The sequence below is a fragment of the Salvelinus namaycush genome, chromosome 18 (genome assembly GCF_016432855.1).
Source record: "Salvelinus namaycush isolate Seneca chromosome 18, SaNama_1.0, whole genome shotgun sequence".
In the NCBI taxonomy this organism is placed as follows: Eukaryota; Metazoa; Chordata; class Actinopteri; order Salmoniformes; family Salmonidae; genus Salvelinus; species Salvelinus namaycush.
In genome coordinates, this window is record NC_052324.1 from 10,376,989 (window position 1) to 10,396,994 (window position 20,006).

Here is a 20,006-nt window from a genome sequence, read left to right on the forward strand (position 1 = left end):
ACATAATCGTTTGTGGTGCTTTCGCTGAAAAGCCTATTTGAAATCGGACACTTTGGTGGGATTAACAACAAGATTACCTTTAAAATGGTATGAGATACATGTATGTTTGAGGAATTTTAATTATGAGATTTCTGTTGTTTGAATTTGCCGCCCTGCACTTTCACTGGCTGTTGTCATATCGATCCCGTTAACGGGATTGCAGCCATAAGAAGTTTTAAACATAATTTTTGAATGACTACTTAATCTCTGTACCCCACACATACAATTATTTGTAAGGTCCCCCAGTCGAGCAGTGAATTTCAAACACAGATTCAGCCAGAAAGACCAGGGAGGTTTTCCAATGCCTGGCAAAAAAAGGGCACCTATTGGTAGATTTAAAAAATGAAGCAAAGCTAACATTGAATGTCCCTTGGAGCATGGTGAAGTTATTAACTACGCTTTGGATGGTGTATCAATAGACCCAGTCACTACAAAGAAGAATTTTGAAAATAATAATAGGCTAATGTTGCAGAACCCAGGTGTGGAAAGCTCTTAGCGACTTACCCAGAAAGACTCACAGCTGTAATTGCTGCCAAAGGTGCTTCTACAAAGTATTGACTTGGGGTTGGAATACTTATCTAATCAATAGTGTTATATATATTTTTTTTTACAAATGTTGGAATTTTTCTTACACTTTGACAGAGTATTTTGTTAAAATCATTGACAAAAAAATGACAATTAAATCAATTTTAATCCCACTTTAACACTACAAAATGTGGAAAAAGTCCAGGGGTGTGAATACTTTCTGAAGGCACTGTATGTTGGCTAAACATCATGTTAAACACTATTATTGCACACGGAGTGAGTCCATGCAACTTAATTTGTCTTGTTAAGCAAATTTGCTCTCCTGAATTTATTTAGGTTTGCTATAACAAAGGGGTTGAATACTTATTGACTCAAGACATTACAGATCTTCATTTTTTATTAATTTGTAAATATTTCGAAAAACATAATTCCACTTTGACATTATGGGGTGTTGTGTGTGTGTGTGTAAACCAGTGACCAAAAATCTAATTTTTATCCATTTTGAAATCAGGCAGTAACAAAAAAATGTGAGAAAAGTCAAGGAGTGTAAATTCTTTAGTGATACAATTATGCTAATTAGAATTATTGGACATTAATGGTCAGGACAGTATAAAAAATATACAGCTGGTGGAAAAAAATGACTTTTGCCCATAAAATTTGAAAATAATGAGACATTTGGCTAAAACATTTCAAGCAGGGGGAACCTAAATGAGCATGTATTGAGTGAGTTGAATCACTCTAGCTTGTTTCTGTTTGGAGAAATTCAAAGTTTTACAATTGCCCCATGCCCCTGGTCTCCCTTTCTCCTGACGTACAGTCCGTTCTGGGCCTATTAATGGAAGTGTTGATGGAATTAAATATTATTCGTAGCTTCTTATTGACTTGTGAGTTACAAAAATATCTGACCAAAACTTTGTCAATTACCGTATTTTTCTTGCAGAGTAGGCCTAATAGAGAAATACTGAAAAGGCTACAATAAAAGGCTACTAAAATTACTGAAAAGTTTACTATGAAGGAGAATTGATTTGAATTTGTTGTAGCTGAAGAGATTGGTGACTGTTTATCAGGCATGGGAGATGGAAGCCTGTCCAGTGTGCTTTAGTTAGTCAGTCAGTGTGGATGAGCCTCAGGGCCTGGCCAAGCCTGAGCAGAGAACTAGGGCCCGCCTCTATAAAAGGCCTGTCGTCAGTAATGGATTCTCCCTTTGAGCACCTGTCTTTCTGGGGAGCGAGCGGGCTGCCGGAGAGACATGGCAGCCTTTGAGCCTCCCTGACACTCCTGAATGTAATAAGCCCAACCGCTAAAGAAGGGGAAATGTGTGTTGCTGAGGCACCCTAATGAAATATGATTGGGTGCGGATGGGTTTTCTTGACATGTTTAATCACGTCTAATCCCCACTCCTCTGTTGAATTTAAAAGGGCCGTGCAGGTCTGCACTATTCAAAGTGTTCAAAGTGTATTTTGGTGTCATCTCTCTGAAGGTATTTTGAAGAGACAGGTCTTTGTGTGCACTGCTCTTAGTAGTGGTTCTGGGTTGATCGACAGTTTAACCTGACTAGAAGAGATAGCCGACTTTGGCTGGCCATGCAGGAAGACTTTCTTCCTCTTTTCCTGCATGAGTAAAAGGGTAATTTTACTTAGTTAGCCTCATACTGTTTTGTAACCGTCACTGTCTTTTACTTGTCTGTGGTAACACACTAAACAGAAGGACGTTTCTCTCCTCTCTAAACTGCACTTGATGTGTTCAGGCACTCCTCGAAATGAGTTTGTCGATCACCTCTCCAATTAGCAGGCTTACAAGAGCTCTGGAAATGACAAGCCTTTTACAGAAGCCTCTTAGGCCATCTAACCAGCCGTCTTCTGCGGGGAAACAAATACTATTCAATGGTGATATTTTCCTCATTAATGGATTTATTCATTTATGCATGGAGGATCGTTAGATTCTCTGTCACCGGACTTAAAAAGTGTCCTTTTGTTTCTTCTTTTGAAGTGTAGAACAATCCATCAAGTCAAATGCTTTTGAAGTGTTAGACAATGCTGGGGGTTTTCCTCACCGCACAAATTCAAATACCAAACCTCTTACTATTCTGCCATGAACTGAAACTCTGGTCAGCTTCCATAGGATTTAGATCTAGAAAAACATATAACTGGTCAACTTTTGGCCATTGCAGATGTCTTGGTAACACTTCATTTTACGGTACTCTTTCCACAATGTCTGATATTATCAGGAAATTATATGGCAACAAATGGATAGGCTAGAATTCAACACAATTGGTAAATTGTACCAAATAAGTAATATATTGGTTAGCCCATTACTGTATAATTAACATGTAGGCCTACCATACGTTTTCAGACTTCAAAACCATTTCTACACAATGTTCTCAGTTTAGCGGAGCCTAATGAAGACAATTTACAGAGAATGTAACCTGTAACCTCCATTGCCACATCATCCTTCTTGTCTCTCTAAGCCGTTGTTGCTCAGTTCATGTAATGTCATACAGTCTTCCGTTGTATCCAACTGATTTGGCTTGTTTCAATGAGAGGGTTTCTCAGTCACTATCTCTTTCTCATGTTTGAGTGGAGTCATGAAAAGAGTTGAAGCCCTCCCAAACACTGTCCTCTCCTTGTCAGTCTGGGACGGTGTTTCCCGCCCACTCGCCGACCGAGCCAGAGCGCTGCCTGGGATTAATAATTCAGGCTGGGTAGATCAGGCGATAAGCACCGCTGTTTTGTTCTGGGGATGCTGCTGATGTTTGAACAGATTTGACAAATAAAGAGGGGGCTTTTCTCCTATCATGCTCCCCTTCTTCCCCCTTTCCTCCCCCACCTCTCTCTCTCCCCCTATCTCCAGTACTTGCAGTGGGAAGTCCAAAAGAGGCCGATTTCCGCTTTGGCTCATTCTTATCCCGCTGCTCTTATACAGAGATACCCAAAGACCTCAAGTCAAAGCCCTCTGTAAACTTTCCTTATCCTTCAAAGATCAAGGTCAATGTCTAACACAGGCACACTTTGCAGCTCAGCAATTCTGTTTGTCAAGCGCGATGCAAAGAGGTGTCTGCTCTTTTCCGAGGTTAATTCACTGGAAAGGTTGTGTACAGCAAGCCTATTGGGCCATCCAGTGGAGAGCACTGTAGGTTGTAGGTTAACCACCGTCTCAAGGGGAAAGAGAAGGGGAGAGAAGGCTAAGCACATTTCTTTGGCATAGTGGTAGGTTAGGAGAGACTGAATAGTGCTGAATTTGTCATTGTTTTTTCCTCTCTGCTGTCTCTTCCTTTAGGTAACGTTGGGGAAAGTGCTGAAAACCATTGTGGTGATGAGAAGCCTGTTCATAGACCGAACCATCGTGAGAGGATTCAACGAGAACGTGTATTCCGAGGATGGCAAGGTATTGCTTTAAATGGGAGGTTTTTGCCCAAACAACTGGATTGAGTAGTACTGCATGTGATAGTGAGGTGCAACCCTCTCTCCATTGCAAAAATACAAGTACGCTATTTTTTTACTTGACATAAGAGGCGTCATACTAGGCATTCAGTGCGTTCTGAAAGTATTCAGACCCCTGGATTAAGTAAAAACAATTATTCAGCAATCTACACACAATACCCTATAATAACAAAGCGAAAAACAGGTTTTAGACATTTTTGCAAATTTATAAAAAATAAAAACAAAAATACCTTATTTGCGCAAGTATTCAGACCCTTTGCTATGAGACTCGAAATTGAAAAAACCAAGCCATGAGGTCGAAGTAATTGTCCGTATAGCTCCGAGACAGGATTGTGTCGAGGCACAGATCTGCGGAAGGGTACCAAAAAAGGTCTGCAGCATTGAAGGTCGCCAAGAACACAGTGACCTCCATCATTCTTAAATGGAAGAAGTTTGGAACCACCAAACTGAGCAATCGGGGAAGAAGGGCCTTGGTCAGGGAGGTGACCAAGAACCCGATGGTCACTCTGACAGAGCTCTAGAGTTCCTCTGTGGAGATGGGAGAATCTTCCAGAAGGATAACCATCTCTGCAGCACTCTACCAATCAGGCCTTTATTGTAGAGTAGCCAGGCGGAAGCCACTCCTCAGTTAAAGAAAGGTACATGACAGTCCGCTTGGAGTTTGTCAAAATACACCTAAAAACCATGACAAACAAGATTCTCTGGTCTGATGAAACCAAGATTAAACTCTTTGGCCTGAATGCCAAGAGTCACGTCGGGAGGAAACCTGGCACAATCCCTACGTTGAAGCGTGGTGGCAGCATCATGCTGTGGGGATGTTTTTCAGAGGCAGGGACTGGGAGACTAGTAAGAATCGAGGCAAAGATGAACGGAGCAAAATAGAAAGAGATATCCTTGATGAAACCTGCTCCAGAGCGCTCAGGAGCTCGGACTGGGACAAAGGTTTTACCTTCCAACAGGACAACGACCCTAAGCACACAGCCAAGACAACGCAGGAGTGGCTTTGGGACAAATTTCTGAATGTCCTTGAGTGGCCCAGCCAGAGCCCGGACTTGAACCGGATCAAACATCTCTGGAGAGACCTGAAAATAGCTGTGCAGCAACGCTCCCCATCCAAACTAACAGAACTTGAGAGGATCTGCAGAGAAGAATGGGAGAAACTCCCCAAATACAGGTGTGCCAAGCTTGTAGTGTCATACGCAAGAAGACTTGAGGCTGTAGTCGCTGCCAAAGGTGCCTCAGCAAAGTACTGAGTAAAGGGTCTGAATACTTATGTAAATGTTATATTTCAGTTTTATTTATAAATTAGTAAACATTTCTTCAAACAAGTTTTTGCTTTGTCATCATGGGGTATTGTGTGTAGATTGAGGGGGGGGGGGGGGGGGGGGGGGATTTAATACATTTTAGAATAAGGCTAACGTAACAAAATGTGGAAAAAGTCAAGGGGTCTGAATACTTCCAAGGAGAGCTCAGTCCTCTTGAGAGTTTCCTGGGTACCATGAATGGGTCTCTCTGGGCTATGTTTTCAAAGTGACCTCATATAGCCTCCTGTCGAACAGTTTTGTTAGAGGGCTGACAGTTTCCAGCTGCTAACGTAAGAGTATGCAATCTAGGGTCTGGACCTACAATCCTCATTGTCAGTTTTCTGTTGGCACTGTTGAATCATTTAGATGACGGCTTCCTTTATCACTCTCTCCCATGAAAAGCTTGTAAAGGATGGGAGACATTGGCTTTCCTCTATGATTTCCCGTCTGTCAGTCCCTCGTTCATTTTGAATATGGCTCTGTGTTGGCGTTTCGCCCTCACTCCGGGACTCTTTGAACTGACATGAATATGAGGAGGCCATCAAAGCCACAGAGAACTAGCACTGTTAATTAAGCCAATGAATGGGAGACTTTTGAACCTCCCACTACAACAGTGTTGTCTGATGTACGCAATTGTGTGTGTGTTCATGCATGTGTGTTTACAATCAAGCTCTTACATATACTGCCACAACTAACCAGGTACTTTATAGAGATAATCTGCTCCTTGGAAAATGTTTTGTAGTCCAGACATTCCCAAAGCGCCACCTAGGATGACTTGGACACAACAGCAGCAGCCAGGGTTTAGTTTAGGGTGTCTTGCCTCGTCTGCTCCGTCCCTCAGGGTCCACCATCCCCATTTCTGCCATTTTCTCCACTAATTATCATATTGTAAGAAGCAGCAGGAGCCGCAAGCTGAGCCTCTTAGCGTACAGAAAGAGAGAGGAAAAAGGAGAAGGAAAACTGCACTATCAAAGGAGGGCTTCAAAGGCTATCTAAGGCATCTCTTGGGTAATTTGCGATCCTGTATTCTTCCCCCTTCAAAGGGTCTCTGTGTGTCGGGAGTGGGTAGAGGGACAGAGGGGGATCGAATCCGATTTCTCTAATAAATGCTGACACCAGGCCTGTTTGATATTAGATTCAGGGGAGCGTTTTGATTTGTTAACGCCTTTGAAAGTGTTTGGACAACCTTCACACAATCTCCTGCTCACCTCTCCTCATTTACTGTAGGACCATGCAAGCCAGAGGACAGTAGGGCGGCAAGAAGAGAGGAATCATTTGAGCAAAAAATATAGACCTGATCAAATGATCAAAATCCCAGAATGCAATGCTAATGAATGGTATCACGAATACCAAGAGAAAGTTGTTGGCGTTGTCAGTCTTGATGATGACGAGGACAACATATTTACTCCAATCCCATTGTTCTGAACTCACCAAAGGAGCACTTGGTATGATTTGCATCATATACAACTGAATAAAAGAATGTGTAATGGTTTGAAAATGAATAATGGCAATCATTTCTCCTTTTCTCTCCTCAGCTGGATATATGGTCGAAGTCAAACTATCAAGTATTTCAAAAGGTGAGACCTCATCTTTATGTGTTCACCCCAGACTGAGGTGCAATGTCCACTTGGCAGGCGCCAACCTGAGGAACTCATGAATAGTCACGTAGGTCTCCATATTGTGGTCCAGTCGTCTCTCTCTCATTGGGCCACCTGTTACTGTGTGTTCTTCTCTCTCACTAGTCAAGCCCTGTCATACCAAAATATACTCTGTTTCCTGTTGGATTTGATTTTAAACTAAAACCACTTTGCATCATAATCAGTTCTGGCAAGCATACAGAGATTATGAGTCGTCCTCACTCCCCTCCCTCATAAAATCTCAACAGGCAGGGGCATGGCAGCCTATGGGCAGCCAACCGCCACACACACCAGTGACGGCGATGAAGCCAACATGAATAGAATAACAGCACACAAATGTGTCTTTCATAAAGAATTCTCAATTATATGTTTATGTCTATTTCTTTTTACTTTTAACGTTCGATCAGCTTTACTATTACAGATAGATTGTGGCTTCCGTCAATGTAATTGTCTGCATCATTTCCAATCCCCCATATATTTCAAAGGTTTGGACACCTACACCTACTTTTTTTTAATTTATTTTTTTACTATTTTCTACATTGTAGAATAATAGTGAAGACATCAAAACTATGAAATAACACATATGGAAACATTTAGTAACCAAAAAAGTTGGTTACTTTTTAAATGTTAGATTCTTCAAAGTAGCCACCCTTTACTTTGATGACAGCTTTGCACACTCTTGGCATTCTCTCAACCAGCTTCACCTGGAATACTTTTCCAACAGTCTTGAAGGAGTTCCCACATATGCTGAGCACTTGTTGGCTGCTTTTCCTTCACTCTGCGGTCCAACTCATCCCAAACCATCTCAATTGGGTTGAGGTCAGGTGATTGTGGATACCAAGTAATCTGATGCAGCACTCCCGTCACTCTCTTTCTTAGTCAAATAAACCTTATACAGGCTGGAGGTGTGTTGCGTCATTGTCCTGTTGAAAAACAAATGATAGTCCCCCTAAGCGCAAACCAGATGGGATGGCATATCGGTGCAGAATGCTGTGGTAACCTTGTGAGTTAAGTGTGCCTTGAATTCTAAATAAATCACTGACAGTGTCACCAGCAAAGCACCCCCACAACATCACACCACCTCCTCCATGCTGCTTGGTGGGAACCATACATGCGGCAAACATCCGTTCACCTACTCTGCGTCTCACAAAGACACGGCGGTTGGAACCGAAAGTCTAAAATTTGGACTCATCAGACCAAAGGACATATTTCCACGATCTAATGTCCATTGCTCGTGTTTCTTGGCCCAAGCAAGTATCTTCTTCTTATTGGTGTCCTTTAGTAGTGGTTTCTTTGCAGCAATTTGACCATGAAAGCCTGATTCACGCAGTCTCCTCTGAACAGTTGATGTTGAGATGAGTCTGTTACTTGAACTCTGTGAAGCATTTATTTGGGCTGGTAACTATAATGAACTTATCCTCTGCAGCAGAGGTAACTCTGGGTATTCCTTTCCTGTGGCGGTCCTCATGAGAGACAGTTTCATCATAGCGCTTGATGGTATTTGCGACTGCACTTGAAGAAAGTTCTTGAAATTTTCTGCATTGACTGACCTTCATGTCTTCAAGTAATGATGAACTGTCATTTCTTTTTGCTTATTTGAGCTGTTCTTGACAAAATATGGATTTGTTTTTTTACCACCCCTACCGTGTCAATACACAACTGATTGGCTCAAGCGCATTAAGAAGGAAAGAAATTCCACAAATTAATGTTTAACAAGGCACACCTCATGAAGCTGGTTGAGAGAATGTTAAGAGTGTGCAGAGCTGTCATCAAGGCAAATGGTGGCTACTTTAAAGAATCAGTACCAGTCAAAAGTTTGGACACACCTACTCATTCCAGGGTTTTTCTTTACTTTTTTACTTTATTTTTACTAATGGACAACAACTCTTAGGCTTCTACTTCCAGCTTATACATACTATTTGCATTTTACGGACACAGTATAGTTTTACAATTGTTATCGTTTGTTTGTTTTTAGTCCCATCCTTCAGCTCCACTCAACCCCTCCCATCTGTCTCTGAACACCATCCAGTATTTTCATAGATTCTACATATTGTTGTTACGGCAGATTTCCTCCTCTTCGTCTGAAGAGGAGGTGTAGGGATCGGACCAAGATGCAGAGTGGAAAGTGTTCATATTTTAATGAAAGAAAACTGAACACTTCAAGATACAAAAACAACAAACGTGACCAAACCGAAAACAGTCCCGTGTGGCACGAACACTGACACGAAATATAAACACCCACAAACACACACGTGAACCCCGGCTGCCTAAGTATGATTCTCAATCAGGGACAACGATTGACAGCTGCCTCTGATTGAGAATCATACCAGGCCGAACGCACAAAACCCCAACATAGAAAACAACACATAGACAACCCACCCAACTCACGCCCTGACCATACTAAATAAATACAAAACAAGAGAAAACAGGTCAGGAACGTGACAATTGTAAATTAAAGATAAAAAAAATTCTAAGACAATTATTAATCGATTGACTGTGACTTAAGTCACCCAGCAGTGCTATTTGCAAAGTTGGCTCCAGGTAAATGTTGCAATTCTTAAGCCATTCCTGAACCTGCGACCAAAAACAATCTACATATGTACTAAAACAGTACCAAAACAAATGATCTAATAATTCTGTCTCTTTGCAGCAAAATCTGCAGAGCTGGGATGGTTGTATCCCCCATATATTTAACATTCTATTGGTTGCAAGAATTTTGTGTAATAATTTAAATTGAAAAACTCAGTTTTAAGTCAAATCAAAATGTATTTGTCACATGCGCCGAATACACGTGTAGACTTTACCGTGAAATGCTTACTTAGAAGCCCTTAACCAACAGTGCAGTTCAAGGAGAATAAATATTTGCCAAGTAGACTAAAATAAAAAGTAATAATAAAAAGTAACACAATAAGAATAACAATAACGAGGCAATATACAGGGGTGCACCGGTACCGAGTCAGTGTACAGGCTAGTTGAGGTAATCTGTACATGTAGGTGGGGGTGAAGTGACTATGCATAGGTAACAAACCAACAGCGAGTAGCAGCAGTGTACAAAAGGGAGGGGGGATCAATGTAAATTGTCCGGTGGTGATTAAATTAATTGTTCAGTAGTCTTATGGCTTGGGGGTAGAAGCTGTTGAGGAGCCTTTTGGTCCTAGACTTGGCTCTCCGGTACCGCTTGCCGTGCGGCTTGTTTTCTATGGCTTGTTTTAAAAATAGCAATATTTTAGAGATGCTTTCATTTTCAAATAACCGAAAGTGAGAGGTTGTAATCTGAATAAAAGGGAAAAGGTCATTCTTGAACATGGGGTGAGATATTCTTACTAATCTTCTAGAGAACCAGTTCGGATTTAAGTATAACTTTTGAATGACTAAAGCTTTTAGTGAGAGGTCTAATGGTTTAATATTTAATTATTTCTGCCCTCCGAATTCATATTCATGATATAAATAGGCCCGTTTAATTTTGTCTGGCTTGCCGTTTCAAATAAAAGGTCATCTTCTTTGCTCATATAATTTAAAAAACAGGTCGCTAGGTATATGCAAGGTCATAAGCAAATAGGTAAACTGGGATATGACTAAAGAGTTAATCAGGGTGATTTTCCCACAAATAGACAGGTATTTTCCTTTCCACGGTAGCAAGATCTTATCTATTTTTGCTAACTTTCTATTAAAATGTATTGTAATAAGAGAATTTCTTTCTTTTAGGATATAAATACAGAGTATGTCCAATTCACCGTCAGACCATTTTATTGGTAAACTACAGTATGTTTATTTCTTGATCTCATTCTAATGCAAACAGACCCGGTCTGATGGGGAGGGAGGAACGAGGAGCGCACCTGTCAGCTTCCCCTCCCATCTTTCATTGCACTGGCAAGATCTGACTTGTGACCGAAGCCTCTTTGTTACCTGTCCAGTCATATATATATACCTTACATCTACTTTGGGGATAACTTTTCCCCCGGTTTTGATATGTTTTCCCTGCGCATGTACTGTACTGCCTGCCATGTGCTAGTAATAGCCATACACTCGACATGTGTCTCCAAATGGTCAAAATGCAATAGCAATGGACATATTGACTGGACACAGCAACAACAACAAAATGGCAGAATAACTTGGTTCATCAAAGTTACATAATAAATAGCCGCATATAATTGCATGTGGGATGAATATTAGATTTTGATCAAAATATTAAGAATAATAAGATGCCTAGTCACTGCCAAGTGAATGTGTAGGAGGGAGAGATGGATACAGTATATTCTATGATTAGGATTGCTCCAATGATAACCCTGCGCTGGTCTAGCAGACTTCTATTAGTTATGTTGAAAGTCGAGTAATGATTGCTCAGGCCTTGAAAACATGTTTTACTTGACTGCTTTTATTGATTAAGTTATGTAGTACTCACTTGCTCATAAAATCATATTGAATTGAAAAAGAACTGGCAGACTTAATGTGATTGTATTGTCTCAGGCTTAGCAGAGGGAATTGGAATGTTTACAAATATTCAGCGACAATGTGTTTTTACAAGCCCTGGTTTTTCTCTAAGGTTACGGATCACGCCACCACTGCTCTGCTGCACTACCAACTCCCCCAGATGCCCGACGTGGTGGTACGTTCCTTCATGGTGAGCACATTCACAAAGCAAACCCTCTACATAACTTACTCCCACCCTGTGACTGAGCTCCACTACTTGATAATCTACTCTGTCTTTGGTCCAATATCTTCACCATATACACATAGCCGATGGATTGCACTCACATTGCTGTCTCTAGGCATCTTATCACACCTACAGTACTGTTACAGTACCTGCTTTTGATTGGAAGCTCTGTAACAAATTTTTGAGGAAGGGTTAAAAACTGTCAGGCTATTACTGGATACAGTGCCTTGCAAAAGTATTCATCCCCCTTGGCGGTTTTCCTATTTGCTCGGATTTGCGTTACAACCTGTAAGTTAAATTTAATTTTTATTTGGATTTCATGTAATGGACATACACAAAATAGTCCAAATTGGTGAAGTGAAATGAAAAAAATTACTTGTTTCAAAAAATTCTCAAAAATTAAAAACGGAAAAGTGGTGAGTTCATATGTATTCACCCCCTTTGCTATGAAGCCCCTAAATAAGATCTGGTGCAACCAATTACCTTCAGAAGTCACATAACTAGTTAAATAAAGTCCACGTGTGCAATCTAAGTGTCACATGATCTGTCACATGATCTCAGTATATATACACCTGTTCTCAAAGGCCCAAGAGTCTGCAACACCACTAAGCTAGGGGCACCACCAAGCAAGCTGCACCATCAAGACCAAGGAGCTCTCCAAACAGGTCAGGGACAAAGTTGTGAAGAAGTACAGATCAGGGTTGGGTTATAAAAAAATATCCGAAACTTTGAACATCCCACGGAGCACCATTTAAACCCATAAATAAAATGGAAAGAATATGGCACCACAACAAACCTGCCAAGAGAGGGGCGCCCACAAAAACTCACAGACCAGGCAAGGAGGGCATTAATCAGAGAGGCAACAAAGAGACCAAAGATAACCCTGAAGGAGCTGCAAAGCTCCACAGCGGAGATTGGAGTATCTGTCCATAGGACAATTTTAAGCCGTACACTCCACAGAGCTGGGCTTTACGGAAGAGTGTCCAGAGAAAAGCCATTGCTTAAAGAAATAAATAAGCAAACACGTTTGGTGTTCACCAAAAGGCATGTGGGAGACTCCCCAAACATATGGAAGAAGGTACTCTGGTCAGATGAGACTAAAATTGAGCTTTTTGGCCAAGGAAAATGCAATGTCTGGCGCAAACCCAACACCTCATCACCCTGAGACCACCATCCAATGTTTTTCATCGGCAGGGACTGGGAAACTGGTCAGAATTGAAGGAATGATGGATGGCGCTAAATACATGGAAATTCTTGAGGGAAACCTATTTCAGTCTTCCAGAGATTTGAGACTGGGACGGAGGTTCACCTTCCAGCAGGACAATGACCCGAAGCAAACTGCTAAAGCAACACTCGAGTGGTTTAAGGGGAAACATTTAAATGTCTTGGAATGGCCTAGTCAAAGCTCAGACCTCAATCCAATTGAGAATCTGTGGTATGACTTAAAGATTGCTGTACATCATCCTTGAAGAATGGGCAAAAATCCCAGTGGCTAGATGTGCCAAGCTTATAGAGACATAAGAGACTTGCAGCTGTAATTGCTGCAAAATGTGGCTCTACAAAGTATTGACTTTGGGGGGTGAATAGTTATGCACGCTCAAGTTTTCAGTTTTTTTTGTCTTATTTCTTGTTTGTTTCAGAATAAATTGCATGTTCAAAGTGGTAGGCATGTTGTGTAGATCAAATGATACAAACCCCCCAAAAATCTATTTTAATTCCAGGTTGTAAGGCAACAAAATAGGAAAAATGCCCAGGGGGGTGAATACTTTCGCAAGCCACTGTAATTAGTGGTTGTCAGGCAAAGCTCCCCTGTCCCGCTGAAGCTTGTAACCAGTCTCCACATGTACAGTCCTATGGAGGAAGTACCTCAGGAAGCATACTGTACAATAGACTTGTCATTGTTACTGCGTGATGTGTAAGGTACCATCGGAGGTTTTTACTCCTTACTTCCTGGAGTGCGGGCAAGATAATGCATTAGTCTTGATGTTGGCTGTGACGGTCATGGAATTTTGGATGACAGTAATTGGTCAGCCAAATGACCGCGGTCACCATTATAACTGTTAGAATAGAAAGAAGAAAAAAGTTTTGTATATATATATACAGTTGAAGTCGGAAGTTTACATACACTTAGGTTGGAGTCAATTAAAACTCATTTTTTAACCACTCCACAAATTTCTTGTCAATGAACTATAGTTTGGGCAAGTCGGTTAGGACATCTACTTCGTGCAAGTAATTTTTCCAACAATTGTTTACAGACAGATTCTTTCACTTATAATACACTGTATCACAATTCCAGTGGGTCAGAAGTTTACATGCACAGTCAACTTAGTGTCTTTAAACAGCTTGGGAAATTCCAGAAAATTATGTCATGGCTTTAGAAGCTTCTGATAGGCTAATTGACTTCATGTGAGTCAATTGGAGGTGTACCTGTGGATGTATTTCAAGGCCTACCTTCAAACTCAGTGCTTCTTTGCATTGACATCATGGGAAAATCCAAAAAAAATCTGCCAAGACCTCAGAAAAAAATTTGTACACCTCCACAGGTCTGGTTCATCCTTGGGAGCAATTTCCAAACGCCTGAAGGTACCACATTCATCTGTACAAACAATAGTATGCAAGTGTAAATACCATGGAACCATGCCGCCATCATACCGCTCAGGAAGGAGACGCATTCTGTCTCCTAGAGATGAACATACTTTGGTGCAAAAAGTGCAAATCAATCCCAGAACAACAGCAAAGGACCTTGTGAAGATGCTGGAGGAAACGGGTACAAAAGTATCTATATCCACAGTAAAACAAGTCCTATATCGACATAACCTGAAAGGCTGCTCAGCAAGGAAGAAACCACTGCTACAAAACCACCATAAAAAAAGACAGACTACGGTTTGCAACTGCACATGGGGACAAAGATCGTACTTTTTGGAGAAATGTCCTCTGGTCTGATGAAACAAAAATAGAACTGTTTGGCCATAATGACCATCGTTATGTTTGGAGGAAAAAGGGGGAGGCTTGCAAGCCGAAGAACATCATCCCAACCGTGAAGCACGGGGGTGGCAGCATCATGTTGTGGGGGTGCTTTGCTGCAGGAGGGACTGGTGCACTTCACAAAATAGATGACATCATGAGGAATGGAAAATGATGTGGATATATTGAAGCAACATCTCAAGACATCAGTCAGGAAGTTAAAGCTTGGTCTCAAATGGGTCTTCCAAATGGACAATGACCCCAAGCATACTTCCAAAGTTGTGGCAAAATGGTCTAAGGACAACAAAGTCAAGGTATTGGAGTGGCCATCACAAAGCCCTGACCTCAATCCCATATAAAATGTGTGGGCAGAACTGAAAAAGTGTGTGCGAGCAAGAAGGCCTACAAACCTGACTCAATTACACCAGCTCTGTCAGAAGGAATGGGCCAAAATTCACCCAACTTATTGTGGGAAGCTTGTTGAAGGCTTCCTGAAACGTTTGACCCAAGTTAAACAATTTGAAGGCGATGCTACCAAATACTAATTGAGTGTATGTAAACTGCTGACCCACTGGGAATGTGATGAAAGAAATAAAAGCTGAAATAAATCATTCTCTCTACTATTATTCTGACATTTCACATTCTTAAAATAAATTGGTGATCCTAACTGACCTAAAACAGGGAATTTTTACTGGGATTAAATGTCAGGAATCGTGAAAAACTGAGTTTAAATGTATTTGGCTAAGGTGTATGTAAACTTCCGACTTCATCTGTATATAAAATAAAATATAAAAAATTCACACATTTCCTCCTCTGCTCCGCTCCTGACAGCATGTGCTGCTGCAGGGAGGGGGGCTTTGCTAGGCAACCGAAGACTGGTTTGCTACAACACCTTGCTTGTTTCAGCAAGGTGAAACAAAGTTTCATCATGTTGTAAAGACTCCATGTTACCGCAGAACAGACTCAACCGCACTAATGCCTGGCTATCCTGTCTTCAGTCATCTGTTTGTTCCACACGAAAAGAATGACAGTTATTTTATTTTCATGGCAGTCTTCATCCATAACCGCCGGTTATGCAGTAATTGTGCCCCCCCTACTTGATGTTTTTAAATAGCCCGACTGTCCACTCTGCAGACCTGTGCCCCTAGTGCTGAGGTGAGGGAGATTAATTAGCCACTCCGGTGTTGGAGACCTATTCTGCTCTGGCCTGGCCGGGGTGTGGTGGCTGGGTCCAATCATACAGATCAACGGCTCTGCTTCAAGGGCAACACCCGGGCGCCTCCATTACAAGCCTGTCCTCGTTTACAACTTGACTCTGTCTAGAAAGACATTAGCACAATGTCTGCAATCAATCCTGTTTAAAGGAACAGTTGGCCTAAGTCCCGCCTTAAGTAGCCTCTAAGCAATAACACAAATATGGCTTCTTTGCACCTGTTTTGCAGTTGCTATTCCATAGGCTTTGCAAATGCATAACTCTCTACTTACCTATAACCGTAGTCTTCTCGTTGCAGCGCTAACATGAGATTGTTGTAATGGGTCTTTTCTCACGCCGCCCAATGAGGGTGGTGATCATTACGCTGGCCGGTGATGAATCGGGGAGCAGGTTTTTAATCCTGCAGATGGATGGTGCCAGTGAATAGGTTTGACAGGTGTGTGACTGTGTGAGGGAGGTCTGGCAGTGTGGCTGGCTGGTGCCGACTGATGGGCTGGGAGAGAGAGGGGGGCCCGAGGATGAGGAGAGACTCCACTCACACCCCTGGGTGGATCGACCACAATCCCCACATTGGTGCTCTGTGTCTCTGTCCTCCTCGCTCTCTATCTCTCTCTCTCTCACCATGTCAGCTCATATGTTCATCAAAATAGCCCGTCATTGAGTTTTGATACATTTTATGTTTTACTAGAATCAGTCTATTGGTGAATCCTTCTGAGAAATATATCACTGTCTTCCTGCCTGAATTTCCCTTTTTTTTTCTCCTTGTCAGACCTGGCTAAGAAGCTACATCAAGCTGTTCCAGACCCCGTGTCAGCGTTGTGGGAAGTTCCTGCAGGAGGGCCTTCCCCCGACCTGGAGAGACTTTCGCACCCTGGAAGCCTTCCACGACACGTGTAGGCAATGAGGAATCAGCGGGGAAAGGTTCCATTGGAAACTGTTCTGACACCCCATCTAATAAGACATGGCAAGACTTCACCTGCTCTTCAACCTCTGCCTACACTGTGCATGTAGGCATCAGCACTGTTGTTTATAGACTGTATGTCACTGCCTTATAGTCCTCTTCCTGGTTGAATGGGCATCAGGAAGCCAACTGGGTTGGAATGGGAGGGAGAGGGATCTAATCAAATCTGCCAAGACTGCCACTATTGGCTCTTCCTCCCTCATTGCCACATAGGGATGAGCCAGTAGTGGCAGTCCCGGTGGTTTGATTTGAATTGTGTTGTTGTCCTCCCACTGTGTAGGATGATGTCATATTAATGAGTCTACTCACGTTTAACCCAATCTCACACTTTAACCCAATCTCACAGCTCCAAATGTTTGCCATATAATAAATTGTTCAGTGCTCCTGCTCCAGCCCCCTGGTTGTGCAGAACCTAAATAAAAAGGTTCTGCACAACCAGAAGCTCCAAATAATAATAAAATAAGTTATTTTTCAGCAAAGTTAGAGTGAACACATTTATGGCCCAAGTATTGTGCAGTTTGTTTGTCATTGTGTTGTATCCCTTCTGTACAGGAGCTGGGTTTAATATTTCATGAACCATGCTGGATATGTGGAGGAAAAAGGCTTTTTTGTGAGGTGGGAGTTAAAAAGGCAAGTGAAGGGAATTGCTCATTTTGTAGAATTAAGCGGCAGACTTTTTGTACACTTTCAAAATAATCTGTGCTTTTTTTTGATAACCATTGTCTAAATAAAGTACAACATTTTGTTTAATAGTGTCATCTTATTTTAAGCTTTTGCAGGATGGAGGAAATGGTTTTGCCAATTCTTAACACAACCAAATATGAATACTTTTGAACATCTCTAGTCTTGTTCATCAACTTTCAGATAGACATTACCCATGCATTTCATCATTCGTGGGACTCTTTGTGACTCTGAACAGCAGTTTTTGTCAAGGATCCTTGGCTCATTGTCAAAGAGCATACAGTCAAATGCAGTTTCAATTTTTTGGACTACACGCAATACTGACATTCTGAACCAAGGTATTTTAAGTCACGGATATACGCCGCATACAAGATTCTCTCCTAACGAAAAACTTAGTTGCACACTTTTGAGAAAAACAATATGAGTTTACAAGAGTGGTTCAGATTGCATGAAGCATGAAGCATGAAATTGGAATGGGCCTTTTGTATAGTAACCTTTCCAGCACAATAGGGACATCATGCTGTGCCTCTACTGTACAGGTTCCCTTCTGGCTTTCCAGCTCTGAATTATTGATTTTGTTTATGTTACTTTGTAGAATCAGCCACTGGAAGAGCTAGTCAGATTAAGCAGAATATGAAGAATGGTGATAAAAGCGTACTGTTGTTATCCATCTCCTCCATAGGACAGCAGGACAGGACCGTGTGTCCGTCTGCTTGTTCTGTCCATCCGTCCACAAGAATTAGTCCATGCTCCGTTCAGAGAAGCTCCAAACATCCCTTCCCTCCAATTTATTTGCTGTGTGAAATAGCCACCGGGCCTTCATCAGAGTGTAATAGTGTGATTGATGGGCAGAGGAGGGCGATGTGGGGAAAAGAGAAATGGGCCGGTGGCTAAAGAAAGCACCGCTGATTCATTCCCTCTAGTCGAGTGTACAGTCAAGCCCAGTGTAGCCCACGTGTTCTTATTATCTCTCTCAATTATCTTAGCATTCTTACACGTTCAACTTGTAGTCTGCACAGGGGCACGTTTAGTAACAAACTTAGTGAATGTAAAATATTTTATTCTGTCAATGACATCAGTCAAGTACGCCTAGTACTCAATAGGCTCTATAACAAACCTAAAGCAATGGTAAATCGTAGCACTATAGGTTTGTGGTTGTGTCCAAAATGTTTTGGATATTTTCACAACCAGAATTATGGGCGCAATAGCTGGTGGTGGTGTGAGGGCTGGGTAATGATTAATAAACAAGTTGTAAATGTGTCGAGGCTTGACCCCTTACTGGCCATTCATAACGTGCTCCACATCTAAATATGTGGTTGCTACACGTTGTGTTTATTTGGGTCCCCATTAGCTTCTGTAGAAGCAGCAGCTGCTCTTCCTAGGGTTTACAAAAAAAACACAAAACATGACCAGTAACAAAACACTGATAGACAAGGACAGTCACACACGTTTAAAATACAACAATATACAAATAATACAACAAAAACAATACAAACAATACAACTAACAAATAATGTATGTGTTTGTGTGTCCCCTCACAGTCCCCACTGTTCCATGAATTGATGCTTGAGTAATTGGAGATGGAAGGGAGTTCAACACGATCATGACTTTGTATGAAACTGCATTGCCGTGAATTCATTTTTCGACATGGGACAGTGAAGAGACCCCTGGTGGCATGTCTTGTGGGGTATGTATGGGGTGTCTGAGCTGAATGTTATTTGATTATACAGACAATCTGGAATTTTCATCACAGTAATGTGTATCATAAAAACTAGAAGAGAAGCAGTTCATCTCTTGTGAACCCAACCAGGAAAGACTGGCATGCATGTTGTTGATGTTAGTTCTGTTTTGAGCCAGGGGCTATTCATCATGATAAATATCCATTTGGGTAACAATTAAGTACCTTACTCTAATTGTTTTCCATAAAAATGGCCCAAAAATATATACAAATTGCTTCTTAGCAAATAGCAATTTTTCAAGCAAGAATTTTGATAGGACTGTCTGGGAGAGGTCTAAGTTGGGAGGGGAAAACTAGCTGTTATTGGCAGAGAAGTTTGGAACTCTTTCTTATTGGTCTATTAAAGTTGAAATATGTCACTTTTTTCATTCTCATTGAAAGTCTAAGAATGGTAGATATGTTCTATGTGCACTATTTCTATACTGGTGATGTCACCAGGCAGGCCAAAACTCCATCCCACCAAAACAGGCAGAAATTTCAGGCAGTGTTTTCAAACAGCTCTTAAACTAAAATGGCATTTTCACAATTTGAAATGATTATATTCCAAACTCATAGTGTTGATTGCACTGGTCCTTTTAAGAAAGACCAGAACTAGATGGAGAGATGGGTGTGATGTACAGAGGAAAGTGGCAAGTGGAGGACCTGGGGATAGAATCCCAACATTACCATTAGACCAGAGTCTGGCACGCTGCGTAGCTACAGTTGAAAAACATGGGCATGTGAATGTCATTTTATGTTTGGAAAACAGACTCACTCCTAATAATGAATCATGGAAACATAAAATGGTACAGTATATTATGATCGTTTGCACTAACTGGTGTTGCAATCTGACTTGTCTGATTGAACACCA

General features: G+C 41.5%; 1 protein-coding gene across 1 annotated transcript in view; it reads left to right on the forward strand.

Annotated features, from left to right (window-relative positions):
* Positions 1-17,487, forward strand: part of LOC120063059 (mediator of RNA polymerase II transcription subunit 27-like) — a 90,437-nt gene extending 72,950 nt beyond the window's left edge. The window contains exons 5-8 of the mRNA XM_039013186.1: positions 3,841-3,948; positions 6,844-6,885; positions 11,489-11,566; positions 16,546-17,487. Coding sequence (XP_038869114.1) covers positions 3,841-3,948; positions 6,844-6,885; positions 11,489-11,566; positions 16,546-16,680 — 363 coding nt within the window. The 3' untranslated portion in view covers positions 16,681-17,487. The remainder of the gene's footprint in view (positions 1-3,840; positions 3,949-6,843; positions 6,886-11,488; positions 11,567-16,545) is intronic.
* The last annotated feature ends 2,519 nt before the right edge of the window (positions 17,488-20,006 follow it).